The 20,650-nt window shown below is 44.7% G+C and overlaps 1 protein-coding gene across 11 annotated transcripts in view; it reads left to right on the forward strand.

The window, feature by feature from the left end:
- Nucleotides 1-20,650, forward strand: part of MPP6 (membrane palmitoylated protein 6) — a 299,774-nt gene that overhangs the window by 263,683 nt on the left and 15,441 nt on the right. For all 11 annotated transcript variants that reach the window (XM_029589113.1, XM_029589111.1, XM_029589117.1 and 8 more), the window contains one exon: nt 8,321-8,523. In XM_029589113.1, the coding sequence (XP_029444973.1) occupies nt 8,321-8,523 (203 nt within the window). The remainder of the gene's footprint in view (nt 1-8,320; nt 8,524-20,650) is intronic.

Genomic DNA, 20,650 nt, shown 5'->3' on the forward strand with positions numbered 1-20,650 from the left:
GTGAACTACTAATTTATGATTTAATACCACCACTAGGTCCAGAGGGATTTTGATCTTTGTAATCTTATAAATCCACAAAATAATTTGACCAAAAGGTAGTAGTAATGGGATACTCCCACCAAATTTGAGAATGCCTCTCCAACAAAAAGGATCCTTTTTAAAACCCATTTTATGCAGGTATAATACAAACAGTATAAAATCTTGTATTCATTCTCCTGAATAGAGGCACTGATAGAAGTCCCTTTGTGCAACAAAATAAAAATATCCCCCATTCTTCTCAGATGGATTATAACCTTAGTCTTGTTCTCAACCACCTTTAGGTTATCAAACATCTTAAGGTGGTCATTCAGTAGAATTTTCTACTGAATAAAGATCAAGTCTTTATTCCTAAATATAATTATGATCAGGTTCTCAAAGTTGTGAACCTTCTACCACACTTTGACTTCACTGGATCTTTAAGTGCCCACCCCATAATTTGTAGGTATTGAAAAACTCCTGTATAGTTTTCAGACTTAGGAAAGAAGAATCTCCAAAATTGACCAGCCCTACACAAACATTTCAAAACTCATTCAGGGACATTTTGTTACGATCCCCCCTGTTGCTGCGCTACAGGTGGTCTCTCACCTTCCACCGGAGGCCGCTCCGAAGCCAGGGCCTCGCCTGTGTTCCATCCGGGACTTGCTCCAGGGCCTGAGAGGCCTAGCTGTTCCTGTGGCTTGCTTGGCTGTTTGGACTTCTGGTTTCCAGCCACGCCCGTTTCCCTAGGGGCTGGCCCGCAGCTCTCCACCTTACTTATAGGACCAGTGAGGGGCGGTCCTGGCAAACTCCTCCCAGGGAGTTGCCTACAACCTCCAGTATATAAGGACTTTCTTGTCACTTGCAACTGGCCTTCGGATCGGGCTCTACAGTTGCCTGTAACCTTGCCGATCCAGGTCCTCCGTGATCGCCTATGCCTTGATGGGTCCCTGTCCAGTGTCTCTGCCTTGATGTCTGTCTGGATGTTTGCTTCCTGTTGTTACTGACGTCTGCCTTGATGTGTTCCTGATGTCCTGATCCAGTTCCACTTGTTCTGCCCTACGTCCTGTCTGGCTCCAGAGCCTTCTGGCCTGTTGGGCCCTGGAGTGGCCAACAGGTGGGATTCTTCCCTGCGCTCTGGAGCTTCCCTGCCTGCCAGCCGAAGGGGCTTCGGATGTCAGTATCCCAGCATCGGAGTTCCTGCTCGCCTGGATCTTCCCTGCGCTCTCCTGTTCTCAACGTGGTCCGCGACCAGCCTTCCTGGGCTGTGTAGGGCGCGTATGGGACGGGGTGGTCCGCGACTCAGTCCCATGGGTGGGCTGAGTAGGGCGCCCTCAGGGACAGTGCCCGTGTCTCCTTCCAGCCCTCCTCTTCGATGTCTGCACTAGCCTTTGTCTACGATGTCTGCACCTGCCTTGTCTACGATGTCTTCAGTGTAAGGACTCTGTCTGCCCTCGCCTCTGTCTGGCCTGCCGCCCATTGCCGTACCCAGCGGCAGGTCCGAAAGGGCCGGGAACAGTCGGAGGACCGTTCATCAGTCAACTTCCCAGTGTTGGCTACCATGGGCGTGCAGGTCCGGCTGAGGGTTGGACTCCCTGCTTTTGTACCCGCCTGGCTCCCCATGCCTGCTCAGCTCACCTCCCACGGTGTGGCTTTGGGCTCTTCCTTGAGTCCTGCCGTGGCCCAAGGGCTCACCACCCACTGGAGACGACCGCGCCCGCAACACATTTATCTTGGAAAAATGACCAGAAAAATTTGGATTATTCCATAATGGAGAGAGAAGAGGATGACAATAACATCCTCCTAAAATGTGTGCTATATCATATATCTAAAACTAGAGAGTGAGATATTCTGGACAACTTTCAGACTTTGTAATGCCCAGAGAGGAGTAGCAAAATTTGTGGTAATGAAAAGTTGTCTTTTCATTGGGATCCAATGCTTGTCCAGGAACTCATTCAGTAGTACACCCTAAAATCTGGGAGCTCAAGTCCTTATCCCTCTGGTCAAGTTCTGGAATCCAACTCTAGATTTTTTTTTTGCCTTGCTGCAAATACAAATAATAACCTTGGAAGAATGTTTCATTTTAATAGTAGCAATGTAGAAAGAGAACAAAAGTAAATTCCTAACTTTTTACCCAGCAAATGCAAATAATTTGACTCTTCTCCATTCTGTTTGGAATAATAATTCCTAAATATTTCAGAGAATTATTTCTCTATTTAAAAGGCAAAACAACTTTGGGCTTCTTTCATGTATCCGGACTAACCGTAATTCCAAGGATATCAGTTTGCTCTCATTAACCTTATAGCCAGACACCTTACCAATAACCTAGATAGCCTCCAAGATTACTTGCTAACATTTGGACAGGATTAATAGATGATGATCAGCAATAAACAGCGCTATCAGGTTATCTCTTCCATCAGCCCCCCACACCCCATACCTGTAAAACCAGGATGTTGCCTGATCCAGGCTGCAAAGATTCAATTGCAAGAGCAAACGAGGTGAAAAGGGGCAACCCTGCCTCATTCTGCTATAGAGGGAAACTCTCCAGGACATCATACCATTCACTTTAATCTGAGCCATGTTGCAAATAGAGACTAAGGACCCACTTTAAGAAATTCTCCCCAAAACCGAGTTTGAGAATACTTTCTCGGCATCCAAAGAAATTTAACAAAGCATTGTTTATCCAATGTTTTAGCACGATGTGTCAAATCTATAGTGCGCCTGACATTATCCACCCCTTGCCTGCCTTTAATAAAACCTTTTTGGTCCCTTTGAACTAGGATGGATAGGACTTGCTCCATCCTGGATGCCAAGATTTGGGCCAGAATCTAATTCAGTGAAGAGATTGGATTATAACTGCATTCAACAGGGTTTTTACCAGTCATATATGACAGATACAGAGGCTACCTGAGAGGAATGAGTGAGGGAAACTCCCCTTTTAAATATTCTATAACGCAGCTAATCTGGGCGTGAGAGTCTGATAAAACATAGATAGAAACCATCCTTACCCATACACAAGTCCTGGAGTGCCTTCTGAATTTCCAGAACAGATTTGTGCCTTCAAGCTTACAAGGGCAACCTCTGATATCTTAGATATAAACTAAGGGCATCCAAAAAGCAGAGATCTCACTATCATACATGAACACACATTATCTAAATGCCTCACAGCTTTCCCTAAGATCACATGAAATCTCATCCAATGGAATCCTAATATCTTTCACCTAATTTAAGGTTACAGAAGCCTTCATTTTGTGAACCAACAATATATTGGCCTTGATACCCTTATCATAAAATCCCTGTTTAATCCACCTAAGAGTTTTAAATACTTTTTGAGTAATAATAGAGTTTATAATTTCTTCTGTTGCTATCTCCTGCACAGAATCTTATTTAACTGTTCAGTTTTGGTCAATTCACTTTTTTCCCTTTCTTCCAGTTCTGTAGAAGCTCAGTTTCTAGTAACACTTAAAGCTATCCGTTTAGCTCTCGAAGTTTCCTTAGCTGCATTCCACAGCGTGGTGCCTGATGCTTCTCCATTATTACTCAGAAAAATTCCTCAATTTCTGCCACCTCTGAGTGCACTTTATCTTCCTTCAGCAGGCAATCATCCAAACATCATCTTCATGTCCAGGCCATGAACATTGAAAGAACATTTTAACACTACAGGTGCATGGTCAAGACCATTCAATAATACTCACCTCTGCAAAATGTACTATCCTCCATTCTATTTTAATGATTTAAAAAAAGAGAAAAAATAATTCTCAAGCATTATGTGGAAAGAATAAAAGGTTAAAGTACTTTTTGTTCTGTTAGAATTCTCCAGGGGTCTACTAGTCCAACATTTTGCAACAACTACTCAAACAGAAGGGCATTATGTCTCAAATCCTTAGATATTGGGCCAGTTTTATCCAACAGAGAAGAGAGAGCCACATTAAAATCCCTGCCCAAAAAATATTCTACCCTCCAAAAAGAGACAAAAGGTCAGAGAAACATGCAGAGAGAAATGTAATTTGATTAACATATGGGGAGTGGATAAGAGGCCAAAACTGTATATCCAGTCACTTTAAGAAAATCTTTTAGCTAATAACTTTCCCGCACTCACTTTCTTAATATTAGAGGAAACAAAATAACACAATATATTTGCTTATAAGGGAAAACTTCTTATTCTGACTGTAGCGAGTCTCTTGAATGTGTAAAAACAAACAAACCACTAAAACCCTTTTTATGAGAAGCTTCCCTAAGGAATTCAGCCCAGTCACATTCAGTGAAAGGAGAATTCAAACAATGACGTCGACATAGTATTGGACTTTAGTATTGTTTTACTATCTTAATGGCAATCCATAAGCAGCAGGAAACACCTAAAACAGAACAGCATAGCAAAAAAAAAATCCCAACCAATACCTACACACAATGGCGGGGGGGGGGGGGGGGGGGGGGGGTTGTGAGCCCAAAGCTGGGCAAAGTGAAGTACTCTCCACAATCTCCGCAGACTGTCATACAAGGAGAAAGGACCAAACATTACTACTCTTTGCAAAAGACAAGGTGATACCAGCTAAAAACAAAAAGATAAATCAAGAAGTGAAAATACCAGCTAAATCCCTGTCCCCCTGTGTAAATCGCCAAAGAGCAAACTAAAAAAAAAGAGATGACTCGAGAAAAAAAAATTAGGGCACTGCGTAACTTGAAACCTACCACCCAATTTCACCTGAACTGAAAGAAAAAAAAGAGAAAATAGTATGTACAGCAATACAAACCTATTTGTATGCCTTTTCAGCCCCCCCCCCCACCTATGCTCATACATATACATCAAAACCATCCCAACAGGCCCTAGCTAATCCAGATGACAGGAACGTCAGCCTACCCACTCCCAATTAAATATTCACATACATATTAAAGCAGGAAATAATACATAGAAATCACACTGACACCACACCCAAAATCATATATATCCCTCTATAGGGGCACGGACATTACCAGAACCATCAAAGCTAATTCATGGGGCAGAATGTTCCATTTCTCCAACTGAGTGCTCAGGAAAATATAAATCTGTTTGTTTCTGCAGTTATGATATTGTCTTCTAGTTAACAAAACTGTCAACTCTAGTGACACAGGTAAGTAAAGAGGGACCTCTCCTGGTTTTAACACTTCCAGAGAAAGTTTCAGCTAGTTCCCTGCATTCTTCCAGATCTGTGATGTGGTAATCCCTTCCATCATGGGAGAATTGTAGATCAAAGAGAGACCCAGATATATGCTCATATCTCGCAATGTAATAGTGAAGCAGCTAAAACTCTTCTGTCTCTCCAGAATGTACTGAGAGAAATCTTGAAAAAAGATGTTTTCCACTCTTGAAGACCAGTCCATCTTTTCTGCGCACATTACTAAGAATTGCTTGCTTATCCTCAAAATAATGCAATCAACAATAGTTCTTGGATAACTTCAGCCTTCTAAATGCAGCTTACCATTTCTCTGTGCTCTGTCATATTTCACAGTCCTGTCTGCAAAGCCAGGTGCACAAGACTTAGATATCATTAAGCAGTTTAGCTGTATCTTCGGCCTTATCACCTTCAGGGACCACAGGACTCTAATATTGTTCCTCCACTGACAATTCTCAGGATCATCCTTGCACTCTGAGTTCTTTAGTACTTTTTTCAACACTCTTCATTCTTTTGTAGAAATTGACAGTTAAATCAATCAGCTCTCCAATATACACCATTCAGAGATACTCTTTCAGTCCTTTGATCTCTTCTTTAAGGTCAGTAATTGGGCTGCTAATATCAGAACTCAGCAGTTTAATTGTCAAGTTCATAGATTACTGACTTCATCACAGTAATGTCCACTCTCTCTTTAGAATCCATCAGATGTCTAGCACGAGGCATATCCACGGATCCTCCATTAGACTCAGGGGATCCCTTTATGGATAAGTGGAACTTAGTCAGTGGCAGTATAAAAAGGCTTGGGCTCCATCATTAATGGGAAAGGAAGAGAGTGCTGCACTTACATAGTTGAAAAAGAAGAAAAATGTAGCCCATGAAAGACACAAGCAGACCAATGAGCAAAGACCCTCACAAAAGAGATTACTGAAGTCCATTCAGTTGTAGAAAAACACTTTGCAAGAATGAAAAAAGAAGCAGTAAATTTTTCCAAAAGTGGGTTGAATAATATGCAATGTCTAGACTAATGAAATAAGTCCTGCAGATTACATGGGCTTTGGAAGCAAAGATGGCCACCCTCAGTTGCACCACAGCCCAGAAGGCCGCCTGATGCTGCTCCATAACAAACTCTTCTTCCTCCCTCAAACAGGATTCCAACATGCTCAAACAGGCTGGCTTGCAGGAGTCCAATATAGCAGGTCTAAGGAACACTGCAAAATTGTTTCTTTGGCAGCATGCCACCACAGCATTAACCATCACCTTAAATGCTGCTGCCTCTTAGCTCTTCACCCGCATCCCTAACAGGTGCATAGTTTCATACCCAGTCCTATATCTCTCCAGATGCTTAGGGCCCACACGGCAATGAGACTTCCAGGCACAGCAAAAACAATCATACCATCAAGGATCTGAGCAAGTAAGAACATCAGAGAGAGCAATATATGCCTGGAATATAGGTCTTGATTAGGTGAAAAAATAACTGTTTATCTACAGAGGCCAGAGGAAAGAGTTCAGGCAGCCATGTACAGTTGGCCCTCTAGTGCACCCCACCCAGCCCTTAGTTTAATTTTATGTGGGACTCACGTCACTTGAAGCTTCTCACAGTGTCATGTGACATAGACCTGATCTTAACTCAGCTGACGTGAATGAAGAGTGGGTGGCTCGCGGGAATGACGGCTACTACCTGGAGATAATACCCTTATTCAATAAACATACACACGGTTAATGCGACTCCAACATTGCTCTAAGCTTCATCGGCAAGAGGAAATGTGGAAAAAAGGATTTGCATTCACAAAAAAGCGGTTACTACCACAAACCAAATAAGCCTGATACTTCACTTTCAATGCATATCCAGCATAGCTCTCTGCTTCAATGGCAGGGGGAATGAAGAAAAGTGGATCTATATACAGGCAACCAACAAGGACTGAATTACATAGTCTGGGTAAACAAATAAGCATGGGTGTAGCTTGCTTATTGCGGCGGTTACTACCCCTAACTAATTAAGCTAGATATTTCACTTAGATTCCAACACTGCTCTCTACATTAATGGTGGGGGGTGGAAGGGAAATAGAACCAAATGGTTACTAAGAGCCAAGAGAAACAGATAAGTATGAGAAAAAAAAAAGTGCAAAGCTTGCTGGGCAGACTGGATGGGCCGTTTGGTCTTCTGCCGTCATTTCTAGGTTTCTATGATGAAAATACCTACAGTACCTGAATGTAATCCATTTTGAAATGCAGAATATAAATAAAATAACATTAACGTGTGAGCTCAAGTAGTTGACGTAGGTTGCCTTTTTGGTGATAGTCACTTCAGCCTGCAATCAGTGAGCTGCACTCCATTATGATGTGTCCTTCTTGTGCTAAATTCCATCAGATCACAGGGATGCTTCTTACCCATTCCAAATTCCTGTCTAAGGTGGTATCAAACTTCCACTTTAATCTTGCTTCTAGTATTTTCCCTGCAAGCACATGAGAGAGAGGTTACAGTTCACACATTGGGTTGCAAGAGAGATGTCTTTTATCTGCAGCATGCTAAAATCCATAGAATGTCAATTTAGCTTTTTGTTTCTTTTGATTCCAGCATGGAACCCAACTCCCATCCCTATAGGTCCCATTTATTTTGGTTTTCCAAGTTGTCTTAATTTTGCATGTGTTTATAATTGCACAAAAAAAAAGTATTTGAAGAGAGTGAAGATGGTCTGCCTGCAGAAAAATATTTTCTGTTTCTGTCCATTAGGGAAAAATTAATGTCCTGTCTTTCCCCACTTTCTAACAGAGGGATCGCACTGACTAAGCGGGTCTGAGTGACTTATTGCAGTTGCATGTCATTGGAGAAAGAATAATTGCTTAGCTGTAACTCGTTCTCTGCTGATAGGATGTGAAAATCATTGCACTGCTATGTGCCTCCCCATTTGTAGCTCTCCAATGAGTTTTTTTTAAGCTTGGATAATTAGATTGAGGAGTCAGTAGGTCCAGCCGTGGTGGAATACCCATATATGGCACAAAGTTTTTTCTAGAAAGCTCTGGAAGAGTCATTTGGAGCTGGTACAAGATGGAGTCTCATGACATCAGTATAATGTATTGCATTACTGTCATTAGAGAACAATTACAAGTAAGCAATAATGCTTCATTCCAGGTTTCATAATTCATATTTTCTATAGTTACATCACGAAAGCCAAGAGAAGATGAAAAAGATGGACAAGCATACAAATTTGTGTCAAGAGTTGAAATGGAGGCAGATATTAAAGCGAGCAGATACTTAGAACATGGAGAATATGAAGCAAACCTCTATGGCACCAAAATAGACTCTATCCATGAGGTCGTTCAAACTGGAAGGACATGCATTTTAGATGTTAACCCACAGGTAAACTTTTCGATTATCTAACCCTAATAAAACTATTCAAAAGGTAGCCTCTCTATTCTGGCATATCACTAAACATGATTTGGAAAACATTGTGGAAAATATCAAAATGATAACATCACTGTAATATGCTTTATATAAAATTAATATGGACGCATGTATACACGGTTTGTTTATGAGTAGTTGCTGAAAAATGCTTTCACAACAACCTTCTGCTTTTTCTTAAATAATTGCCCATTTAGTTGAATCATGCTTTGTGCTTCTTGCAAGAGGAAAAAAAAATACAAAGTATGATTCAAGTAAATGGACAGAGATCTGTTTGAGATCTCTGCTTGCAACTTTTGAATTCTGTTTTTGTGCAGTGTGACACCATTGCTACATTCATAAATAAAAAACTTCCTATTAGACTCTTTACATTATGATACCCTTCATCTTCATGTATATTATTTTGGGTATACATCTTTGCTCCTGCCTTTTTTCTGTAATTTTAATATATGCCAATGTCTATAAATGCTTTTAATCCCAGCTACATAAGATGAGAAAGCAATCGCACATGTTAACTAGTTTGTATAATAGAAATCATGTTGTTCTTGTGTAGGAATGTTCACAATTAATACCTTGATAGCCGTTGTAATTAAATATTTTGTGTAAGCTGAGGTAGTGTATTCAGCATGTTTGAGAGTACAATCTAACAAATGAGTACATTTTAGAAACAAAAGGTTTTAGTAGAATATCCAAAAGGGTACCCATAATCCATTCATAGACAGTTGGCAGGCCCAGTGGGTTTTGTAAGGACTTGTGAATTTTCCAGGCAAGATAAAATGGTATTCATGATTGGATAAATAATCTCTTTCTCTACCCAAATTTGAGGATGTCAGCAATTACAGCTTGAATCTGCTTGGTGGGATTATTTCTTTTGTTTAATATTTTTCATCTGAAAGTTGTCTGTGCTTCCTCTATTTACTTATCCCTAGACATTAATAGTTACTCCACTTTTATCTGCTTGTTTTCTTGCATAATTTGTATTTTGTGGCAAATATATAACTGTATTAAATTATTTTTTGGTCAAGTTGAACCAAGCTTTTTCTTTTTGCTGTAATTAAATGCAAGAAAAACAAAAAAAAGTATTAAAGGACTAAATGGACAATGATTATAAAAAAAATAATAATAAAAGAACAGAAGACAGCATTTTTCACTTGGTATTCTTTTGCACAAATCAGTCTTTTTTTTTTTGCTGTAATCTGCAGAATCAAACAAGGTCTAAGTAATGGTGTTAGCTATGAGTCTCTTGTACCTATTTCAACATGTTTCATGTATGTTTTGGAAACTTTGGCAAATATGCATTATCATTTGCTGTTGATTTTTGTCAGTAAGAGATTTAAATACAAAAAAAAAATTTGCAGAGCTCGATGGTAGCATATTCAGTTTTATATGGAATAATAAAATGCACAGATTTAATTAGACACATTGCATAAACTTAGAGGTTGGTGAGATAACATTGCCAAATCTCAAATTATATTATTGGGTTGTTAGAATTCACTGTTTACAACAATGGTTAAATGAGGAGTCAGGCCTTTTGGTTAGAACTGGAGAGATACAAAGCTGACACGCTGGCTCTTGGGATCCTACTTACAGCTGATCTGGCACTCCCTAGAGCAGAGCTTTCCAAACTGTGTTTCGCGACAGTGCGTCGCCCGCAGTGTGCAGGTGTGTCACGCAAGCCCGGTCAACTCAGACGCGAGTTTGGGCTTTTTTTCTAGCGATTCACTTTTTTTTTTTCTCCAGTTCATGGGTTGCTTATTATTGGGCGACTTTTGCTGTCAGTCGTGGGTTTTTTTGGACTTGGTGGGTGGGACTTGAGCCCAGCTGTCCCTGTCATTGGCTGCTGCTGCCGATGTGGCCTGGCCACGAGGAGTACTGACTGCAAGCAACAGTGTCTGGTGATCATGGAAGGTTTTATGCAGCTCAGCAGGCTTGAACCCTGAAGGGAGTGAAGCACTTAACTTGCAACAATCAAAAAGAAGAGGTACATGAGTGTAGGAGCCAGACATGTGCTGGGGGGGGGGAGAGATGAGTGTGTGGGGGCCAGACATGTGCTGGGGGGGGGGGGGGGGGGGGAGAGATGAGTGTGTGGGGGCCAGACATGTGCTTGGGGGGGGGGGGGGGGGGAGAGATGAGTGTGTGGGGGCCAGACATGTGCTGGGGTGGAAGATAGTGTGTGTGTGGGGGCCAGACATGTGCTTGGGGGGGGGGGAGAGAGATGAGTGTGTGGGGGACAGACAATTTGTTTCATTATTGTTACTCATAAATTATAACAGTATTAATCTTGGAATATTATATATTTTTAATATAAATGAAGTTTTCATGAGGTTGTGTTGTGAAACATTTTATTTATGTATATATTTAAGGAAACATACATACATTGTTGATATATTTCGTTCGTTTAACCTTTAACCTCTGGTTTGCTAGTAGACTGAATTACTGCCTTGAAATTGTTTGTCTAAAAAATGTCACCAACATGAAAAGTTTGGAAAGCTCTGCCCTAGAGTAAGGCAGATCTGCAGGGGCAAATTTATGATTTCTCACACTTAAGTGCAGTAAGTGGTCTGCAAGTACTTTGAAGTATATCAAAATTATGTCCACTATTGCTCCAGTGGCTGACACCTCCCATGTCTGTATACACTTTTACATTGGTGCTGGACATTTGGTGTTAGACGGGGGTTGAGATCTGTGGGACAAATGTGAGGTACAAATGGGCTTAAGTCATTTGGAGAGCTGACCGAGGAATTTGATGATTCAGGAGACACTGTCATTTTCTGCAGCTTCGACTATGCCAAGCTGCAGTTGAAGAATAGATAATTCATTCAGAAACCCCATAGAAGTTGAGAGCTTGTTAAACAGGCAGAACTGCACTCCTAGATTCTGTTATGTTGGGTTTTACTAGATAGTAAGTAGGTTTGTTCATATTGCAGTGGAATGCAGGTTTTTGCAACTAAATTTAGATGAGGCATGACTAGCTATAAGCACACAATTTCAATGTGCTGCAAAAGAATGGAGATATTTATTAGAATGTTACACTGCATATACGGTATGTCTCCTGTTTTATACAAAATGTCCATCTGCCAGTCCATTATGGGGAGCAGGGTATCGTGCATTTTGGGAATGGGTCATAGTAGAAATACAGGTGGTGGTTTCACCACATCTATACCTTCTAGGCATCGAGGACAAGGGTGATATCCCTGTAGGCAATAAAAATTTAGTAATGCAGCTGATACATGCTCAAGCTCACCATTGTGTTATTTTGGAAGAAGAAAACTGATTAATTCTGGAAATCTCAATAGCCATGTTTGAAAAGCTTTTTTTTTTTCTTATTTGTGGGGGAAAAATGGACCTCTACAATAGCACATGGAATCTGTACTAGTCAGACTGTCTATTAGAGAAGTGCTTTGGCATGAGACTTTGGTCTCATGTGATGTGTGTACCCTGGCCAGGTACACATTTATGGTCAAGATATGTAATCTGTGGTTACCTGGCATTTGTTTAAATAAAAAATTTTAAATATATATATATTTAAATTTACTACTATGATCCTGCAACACACTGGAGCGATGCTTGCACTCTAAATTAATAGTATCCACACGAGTGCAAGAAGAGAGTAAGTTCCTGGTACAATTTTAAACTTTTGCATATGAGATTTTTATTGCGGCAACTCCTAATTCAGATACAGTCCTTTACTACAATGCCCCCAACACGGTTCCGTGTTTCGCCACCCGGCTGCTTCGGGGAGGATCAATTTTGACAATAGTCTGTTTCAGTTAGACGCTCCGATCAAAAATTCTGTCTAACTGAAACAGACTATTGTCAAAATTGATCCCCCCCGAAGCAGCCGGGTGGCGAAACACGGAACCGTGTTGGGGGCATTGTAGTAAAGGACTGTATCTGAATTAGGAGTTGCCGCAATAAAAATCTCATATGCAAAAGTTTAAAATTGTACCAGGAACATACTCTTTCTTGCACTCGTGTGGATACTACTATGATCCTGACCATCCTTTTTAGTTTTATCATGGTGTTCATCAAATGAATTAGGTGGAATTCATTGGTTTTTGTCTATATCTTGATATTGCTAAACATGTCCATGTATTGAAGTGCTGAGCTACATTAAGCACTTTAGTTATGAATAGTAGAGTGTTCCCTGTACATACCAGGATCATTCCAGACGATGGGTTATGTTCCCTATCCAGCAGATGGAGTCAGAACAGATTTCTGAGGGGAGGTGCTACATTACCTCACCACCTATGTCATCATCCCCAGTATCTTTCTGACTCCAGCAGATGCGGGTGGGGGAACCTGAGTTCCCCACAGCTTTGTCTTAGTTATTATTTCTTTTTTTCTCTCATTCCTTGTAAGGGATCAAGTAAAAAGTTTATATTTATTGTTTTACTAATTTCTTTAATTGGAAAATATAAAAAAATTACGGTTGGAGTGACAGTTTGTTTCCTCACCGGGGCTTACTTATAAGCCTTTTTCTCTTTCTTTCTTACCTTTCTCTCGTTTTTATGTTTGGCTGGGGTAAGTGTTCTCATGTTTATTTAATTTTAGGTTACCTCAGCGTATATTTTATCCGAAATTTCGATCGAGGGTGCACGCTGGTGGTCCAGTCTCTCCCCACAATTCCCCCTCCTCCCTCCACAACGCTCTCTAGTTGACCCGCGGTCCCGCGAAGTTCATTCCCCGGGGCCGCCGGCTGCCGGGAAGGAGATTCCTCGGCAGTCCTTTGGGTCGACAGGGGGGAGTTTTTCTTCACTTCTGGCAGTTTTTTCTTTTCAGCGCGAGGCAAATCTTGCCGCGCTTGATCGCCCCTCCCTCCTCTCCCCTCAGCGTTTTTTCAATGCCGCGTCCGGCGGCTTGTGCAGCCTGCGGCCGGCAGGGAGTTAAAATCACCAGGGAGGGGCGTTGTGCGGACTGCCTCCCCGATGGGGAGTCATTTCCTTCAGAGGGGGACACCGAGAGAACTTCTGACCGCGACTCAAGAAAACGACAGGCCCCGTTCCCGATCAGTGCAGAAACGGCGGCCATTTTAATGTCAGACTCCGAAGCGGGGTTATCAGAGGAGGATTCCCCGATTATTCCACCACCTCCTTCTAGGACTCAGCGGAACTTAGCAGACTCTGGACACCGGGAGGGTGAGGCCCCGGGGGCCCCTTCCGGAGGTTTCTCGGCTTTTTCTCCAGAGTTTGTTGTTTTAATGCACAAAGCTTTTCTTCATTTTAGAGATGCTTCTTCTGACATTCCTGGTCCCTCTCCTCCGAAGTTGGCTCGGTTAGGGGAGTCCCTCTCTCAAGGTACTTCTTCTCCCTCTGCGGGACCACCTCAACCTTCCAAGGATCCTCCAGCCCCGGTTGGGTGTCCAGGGGGTGATCCTTTAGTAGATCCGTCAGTCGATGACCTTACTCTCCTTTCTCATCTTGAGGGAGATGATCCAAGGATCTTACGCATTTTTCAATCGGAAGAATTAGAGGACCTGATTCCTCATATTCTGACGGAAATGGATATCGACCCTCCACCAGAGCCTGTTGGACCACAACCAAATGTTAGGAAGGGTGACCCTCTCCTTGCTGGTCTAAGACCTTTGGCCAAGGCTTTTCCAACCCATCCTTCTTTTCTCCAACTTATTTCCCGTGAGTGGGATACTCCTGAGGCCACCCTCAGAGTTAGTAGAGCTATGGAGAAGCTCTATCCACTCCCACAGGATTTTCTGGACATCCTCAAAGTTCCTGCCGTGGACTCGGCAGTATCAGCAGTGACCAAACATACTACTATACCGGTCACGGGTGGTACGGCTCTGAAAGACACTCAGGATAGAAAATTGGAAGTCTTTCTCAAAAGGATTTTTGAAGTTTCCGCACTAGGTATGCGAGCGTCCATTTGCAGTGCTCTTGCTCAGAGAGCAGGTCTGCGCTGGGTACAGCAGTTGCTTACCTCACAGGAGTTACCAGAGGCTGAGGCCCTACAGGCGGATCGCCTGGAGGCCGTAATGGCATATGGGGCGGATGCTTTTTATGACCTACTCAGAGTTCTCGCTCGTTCCATGGTAGCAGCAGTCTCAGCTCGACGCCTACTCTGGCTGCGTAACTGGTCTGCGGACGCATCCTCTAAAACGCGTCTGGGATCCCTTCCCTTCAAGGGTAAGTTTCTTTTTGGGGAAGATTTAGATCAGATTATTAAATCTTTGAATGAGAACTCAGTGCATAAGCTTCCGGAAGATCGTCCACGATCCTCAAGGTTTGCCTACTCTTCTACCAGATCTCGATACAGGAATCAGCGGAGGACACGAAACACTCGTCAACAAACTCCTCGGAACCCATCCTCTCGTTCAGGCTCCTGGAACCGGCCCTTTCGAGGTCGCCGTCCCGGCAAGGAGGGTCAGGGACGGGGTTCCTCTAATTCCTCCGCCTTCAAGACAAACCAATGATGCCAGTCGGACCCATGACCCGGTTCCCCGGCTGGGGGGCCGGATCTCTCTCTTTTACAGCGAGTGGGTCCAAATTACATCGGACCAGTGGGTCCTAGATATTATAAAGAACGGCTACGCATTGGATTTTGTCCATTCTCCCAGAGACAGGTTCCTTTTCTCTCCTTGCGGATCCAGTTACAAGAAAGATGCTGTCGCTTCCACTCTCGACCGACTTTCCGCACTGGGAGCGATATCACCTGTTCCTCCCTACGATTGGGGTCGAGGTCATTATTCCATCTATTTTGTTGTCCCAAAGAAGGAGGGTACCTTTCGTCCCATCCTAGATTCTCAAGATGATGAACAGGTCTCTTCGAGTTCCCCCGTTTTCGCATGGAGGACTCTTCGTTCAGTTCTAGCGGCGGTACATCGAGGAGAATTTCTAGCTTCCTTGGATCTCACCGAGGCATACTTGCATATTCCTATTCTCAAAGATCATCACCGCTACCTAAGATTCAAGATCTTAGGTCAACATTTTCAGTTCCAAGCCTTACCTTTCGGTCTCGCGACGGCTCCACGGGTCTTCACGAAGATCATGGTAGTAGTAGCAGCTGCCTTGCGCCGGCAGGGTGTTTTGGTACACCCCTACCTAGACGATTGGCTCATAAGAGCGAAGTCATTGGACCAGGGTTGCCGGATGGTCAGAATAGTGCTCCGCATGTTCCGGTCTCTCGGGTGGATTGTCAACTATGCCAAGAGTCACCTAATTCCTTCCCAGTCTCTGGAATTTCTGGGGGCACATTTCGACACGAAGCAGGGCATGGTATTTCTCAAGAAAGAAAGGGCTCAGTCCCTCCGCGATCAGGTTCTTCGATTCTTGGATCTTCAAGAACCCACAGCATGGGATTACCTTCAGCTCCTGGGCACGATGGCCTCCACTATCGATCTTGTCCCTTGGGCCTTTGCCCCATCTTCGTCCTCTTCAGAGGTCTCTCCTCTCCAGATGGAAGCCGGCTTCACGAGATTACCAGATGGTCCTCCCAATTCCGATGGCTACTGTCAACAGTCTTCACTGGTGGCTAGAATACCGAAACTTGGCTCAGGGAGTTTCTCTGGACATACCGGAGTGGATAGTGGTTACCACGGATGCCAGTCTATCAGGATGGGGAGCGGTCTGTCAGGAGAGCTCTCTACAAGGCCGATGGACGGTGGAACAAGCCTGCTGGCCCATCAACCGATTGGAGACCAGAGCGGTACGTCTGGCGTTAAAGGGGTTCCTTTCTCGGTTACGTCACAGAGCGTCAGGGTTTCTTTCCGACAATGCGACCACAGTGTCCTACATCAACAGACAGGGGGGCACACGAAGTCTTCAAGTATCCTTAGAAGGCGGACAAATTAATGCGCTGGGCGGAAAGGGAATCTGTCGCGTCTCGCAGCCCTCCCACATTGCGGGAGTAGACAATATACAGGCGGACTTCCTAAGTCGTCGACGCGTGGATCCCGGAGAATGGGAACTCTCGGGGGAGGCGATGGATTTGATAATCTCCCGATGGGGTCCTCCCCACCTGGATCTCATGGCACAGCAAGCAATGCAAAGACTCCGCGTTTCTTCAGCCGAAGAAGAGAACACGGCGCGGAAGGAATCGATGCTCTAGTTCTGCCTTGGCCGCGGAACATCCTTCTCTATGTTTTTCCACCGTGGCCTCTAGTAGGAAAAGTGGTTCGAAGAATCGAGAATCACCACGGTCCAGTGGTCCTCGTGGCGCCAGAGTGGCCCTCGTCGACCGTGGTTTTGCGGATCTTCTTCTCCTGACCACGGAAGGCCCTCTACGTCTCAGTCACATTCCACGATTACTCCGGCAGGGGCCCATATTTTTGGAGCAGGCCGATCGCTTCTGTCTAGCGGCCTGGCTTTTGAGAGGCGCAAATTGAGACATAGAGGCTCCAGGAAGAGGTATTATTTCAACTCTATTGTTTGCTCGTAAGAGATCTACTTCAGTTACTTATGTAAGAGTTTGGAAGGTATTCGAAAATTGGTGTTGGGTTTCATGACATTACGCCTACCAATGCATCAGTATCGCATATTCTCTCTTTCCTTCAGGAAGGACTAGACCTCGGTCTCTCTTACAACTCTCTTCGCGTACAGGTCGCGGCTCTGGGCGCCCTCTTATATAGTGGTGAGGGGGTCGCGTCTCTCCTCTCATCCGGATGTGGGTCGTTTCCTTAGAGGGGTGCGTCACTTGAAGCCTCCGTTACGTCCTCCTTGTCCGTCCTGGAATCTGAACTTAGTTTAGCACTTAGCGGTTCACCTTTTGAACCCTTAAGATTTTCTCTTAAGGATCTGACTTTTAAAACTATTTTTGGTGGCAATCTGTTCAGCGCGACGCATTTCAGAACTACAGGCGCTATCCTGTCGAGAACCGTATCTCCGTTTTTCAGATGACGGTTCTCTCCGCACGGTTCCATCTTTTCTTCCTAAAGTGGTTTCGGCCTTCCACCTTAATCAGTCAGTTGAGTTGCCTTCCTTCAAATCAAACGAAAGGGATTTCGTTTTTGGATGTAAAGCGATGCCTGTTGCGTTACTTGGAAGTTACCAATGAGTTTCGTCTTTCCGACCATCTCTTCGTTCTCTGGTCGGGTCCCAGGAAGGGTCACATGGCATCCAAAACGTCTATCGCTCGCTGGTGAAGGGCGATTGCTTCGGCTTATATTGGGGTCGGTAAGCAACCTCCTTTGGGGGTTAAGGCCCATTCCGTTCGCGCACAGGCGGCGTCCTGGGCAGAGTCTAGCTCTGTTTCAGTCCAGGAGATTTGCAGAGCGGCGACGTGGAAGTCTCTCCATACTTTCGCAAGACATTATCGTCTGGATGTTTCCACCATCAGACGGTTCTTTTGGGGATCGAGTCATCCGAGCAGGGCTATCCATGGCCCGCCCATAGGAGGGAAGCTTGGGTACATCCCATCGTCTGGAATGATCCTGGTATGTACAGGGAAAAGAAAATTATTCCTTACCTGCTAATTTTCGTTCCTGTAATACCATGGATCATTCCAGACACCCTCCCGTTACTATTGAAAGTTTAATTAGGGTGGGCTATCTCTGCTCTACTGTGCTCGTCCATTTTTCTGCTCGTTTTAGCACTCAGAGTTGTTTTGTTCAATATTTATGTGTTAGCAAGTTTTTCTGTTGAGGTTATCATTCTGGTTATTTAACATTTAAAATTTAAAATTTATTGTGATTCAATACAGTTACTTGATCCTTCTCTCTTTCTCTTGGGCTTGGCTTTGCTAGGCTAGATACTGGGGATGATGACATAGGTGGTGAGGTAATGTAGCACCTCCCCTCAGAAATCTGTTCTGACTCCATCTGCTGGATAGGGAACATAACCCATCGTCTGGAATGATCCATGGTATTACAGGAACGAAAATTAGCAGGTAAGGAATAATTTTCTTATATTGAGTAACAGTTGCACGAATCTTAGTTTAAGAAATCTGCACTGACTGCAAGAATCATCTACCTCAGGTCAGCAAGAAGAGCATAACAGCCAAGTTAAGTTAGCCTATTTTCTTACAGTAGCAGAAATACCAACTGTCATACTACTGTGTAGCTACAAACCTCAGAAATAGACAAGCACCAAAGACATTTAGTATCTGTATCTTTATGTCTAGAAGACCCCATTGGTGGTTTTGCCTGAAAGATTTCCTCAAACTGATACTTGTGTATGTAGAATTACCATCCTCTCATTCCTTTGCACTCAGGCAGGCCAGTCTACATCGGTGGGTTATGTATGCCTACCAGCAGATGGAGACTGAGAAAACTGACTCGCTGGCATCCAGACATCAGCCTGCCAGTATTCTCCGTCTCCAGCAGATGGTGGACATGCTCACCCAAGTGAGGATTGCCCATGTTTTTAAAAAAAAAAAGAAAGAAAAGAGGTTGAACCTCCTGATGTGACACCAGGCTGGTCCCTCCCTCAGTTGAACAGTTGAGCCTGAATGCTTGACCTGATCATGCTATCAGCTGGAGAAGGGCTGAGTACAGGTAAAGAGAGGACAGGATAGATCCCCCCCCCCTTTTCCCTATCGGGTCGTTTTCTCTCCCTCTGCGCAATATCCCCCCCCACGCACACATCTCTGGGAGTTAGTGGAGAGTGGAGGTAGCATTTGCTTCTAGGCCCCGTGTTGCAGGCCCTGTTAATTGGCTGCGTGGTGGGTAGCTAGGCCACAGCAAAGCACGCTTAGGATGCAGTGGTGTCTTCCCCCCCCCCCCCCCCCCCCCCCCTCGCATGCTCAGGCACACAGTGTGGCTGTTCCTTAGAGTATGCGCGCATGTGCTTTTAGGTGCGCAAGCCCATGACAGATTTGAGCACATAATTGCGTGGGTACATCCGCACGCACATTGGTGTGCATGCAGTAGACTGTGTGGAAAGAGAGTGGCCTTTTGGTGACAGATAATGACACTGGGGCTAAAAAGTCTTAAGCACTTTACTATTTGTGCAGCTTGCCATATAAGGGCAATCCAGCCGTCGCTCTCACTTTGACTATGCCAGCACTGTCAGGCTCAAAGTGACTTGCCTCAAGGATTTTGCCACAGTTAGGGCATCACCCCTATTGATGGAGGACTCAGAAAGGGGGCACAGGAGGTGAAATGATAGACAGTTCCCCTCAGTGTGGTAGGTTTTCCCTATTGCTTTTTTCCCCAACTTTGCGGTCGATTCCTGACTCTTGCTCCAAGGTGACCGCTGGTCATCGACCCATGCTGGGTATTTTTCATGGCGTCAACTGGTTTTCATTGGTCCCCCCAGTGCGCGTGGACCATGTCTATCACAGATCCGCATGAGGTTTGCATACTCTGCCTGGGGGCCTCGCATGTCTGTGGGTGCCGACTATTACCGAATAACCCCCAAAGGGCGTCGAGTGCCTCAATAAGATGGAGAAACTTTTTGGGGTCCCGAAGTTTGCTCTGTCTAACCCTGCGTCTGTCCCATCGACGCTGAGAGGTTGCAGGGAGCCTTCTGACACACTTCCCCTGGCTGTTCCTCTCGCCAGTACCTCCAAGGATTGAGGGGATGGTGATAGATCCTTGATGGTCTCACCGATCTCCTGGATATCGAGATCTTCCACTTCCTTGGCTCCGGGTAAAGACCAGGCCAAGCACTGAAAGAAATCTCGCAAGCATAGCCACCAGTTGCCATCGATGCCGCCCTGGAACCAGGGCCATGCATCGGCTACCGAGCCACCACCGAAGCGACACCAGTCATCGGAGGCCCATCCGCCAATGCCCCTGGTAGTCCAGGCTATCCCCACCAACACCGGTGCTGGGCACCGTGCCACCTCTGAGATGCCTCATCCCCCTCCATCAGTCCTGACCACTCTGGACTTTCAGGAAGAGTTGGACAGCAGGGTGCAGACCGCGGTGCTCAAAGCGCTCCAGAGCGTTGCGCTGCCAGTGCCACCAGCCCCCATACCGGTGCCTGAACCTCTGCCCTCGATGCTAGCACCCCTGCTAAAGCATCTGGACGTCGTCCTGGGTGCCCTTCTGACGCAGCCGGTGCCCAAGGGACCCTCTGTTCCCCAGTGGCCACCGATGCCCCCCATTCGAGTGATCCCAATTATCTGGTCCGAGGAGGAGGAAGATACGGCCGGAACCAAGTTTCCCAGAACACAGTTCCCCAAGCCCTTG

The sequence above is a fragment of the Rhinatrema bivittatum genome, chromosome 2 (genome assembly GCF_901001135.1).
Source record: "Rhinatrema bivittatum chromosome 2, aRhiBiv1.1, whole genome shotgun sequence".
In the NCBI taxonomy this organism is placed as follows: Eukaryota; Metazoa; Chordata; class Amphibia; order Gymnophiona; family Rhinatrematidae; genus Rhinatrema; species Rhinatrema bivittatum.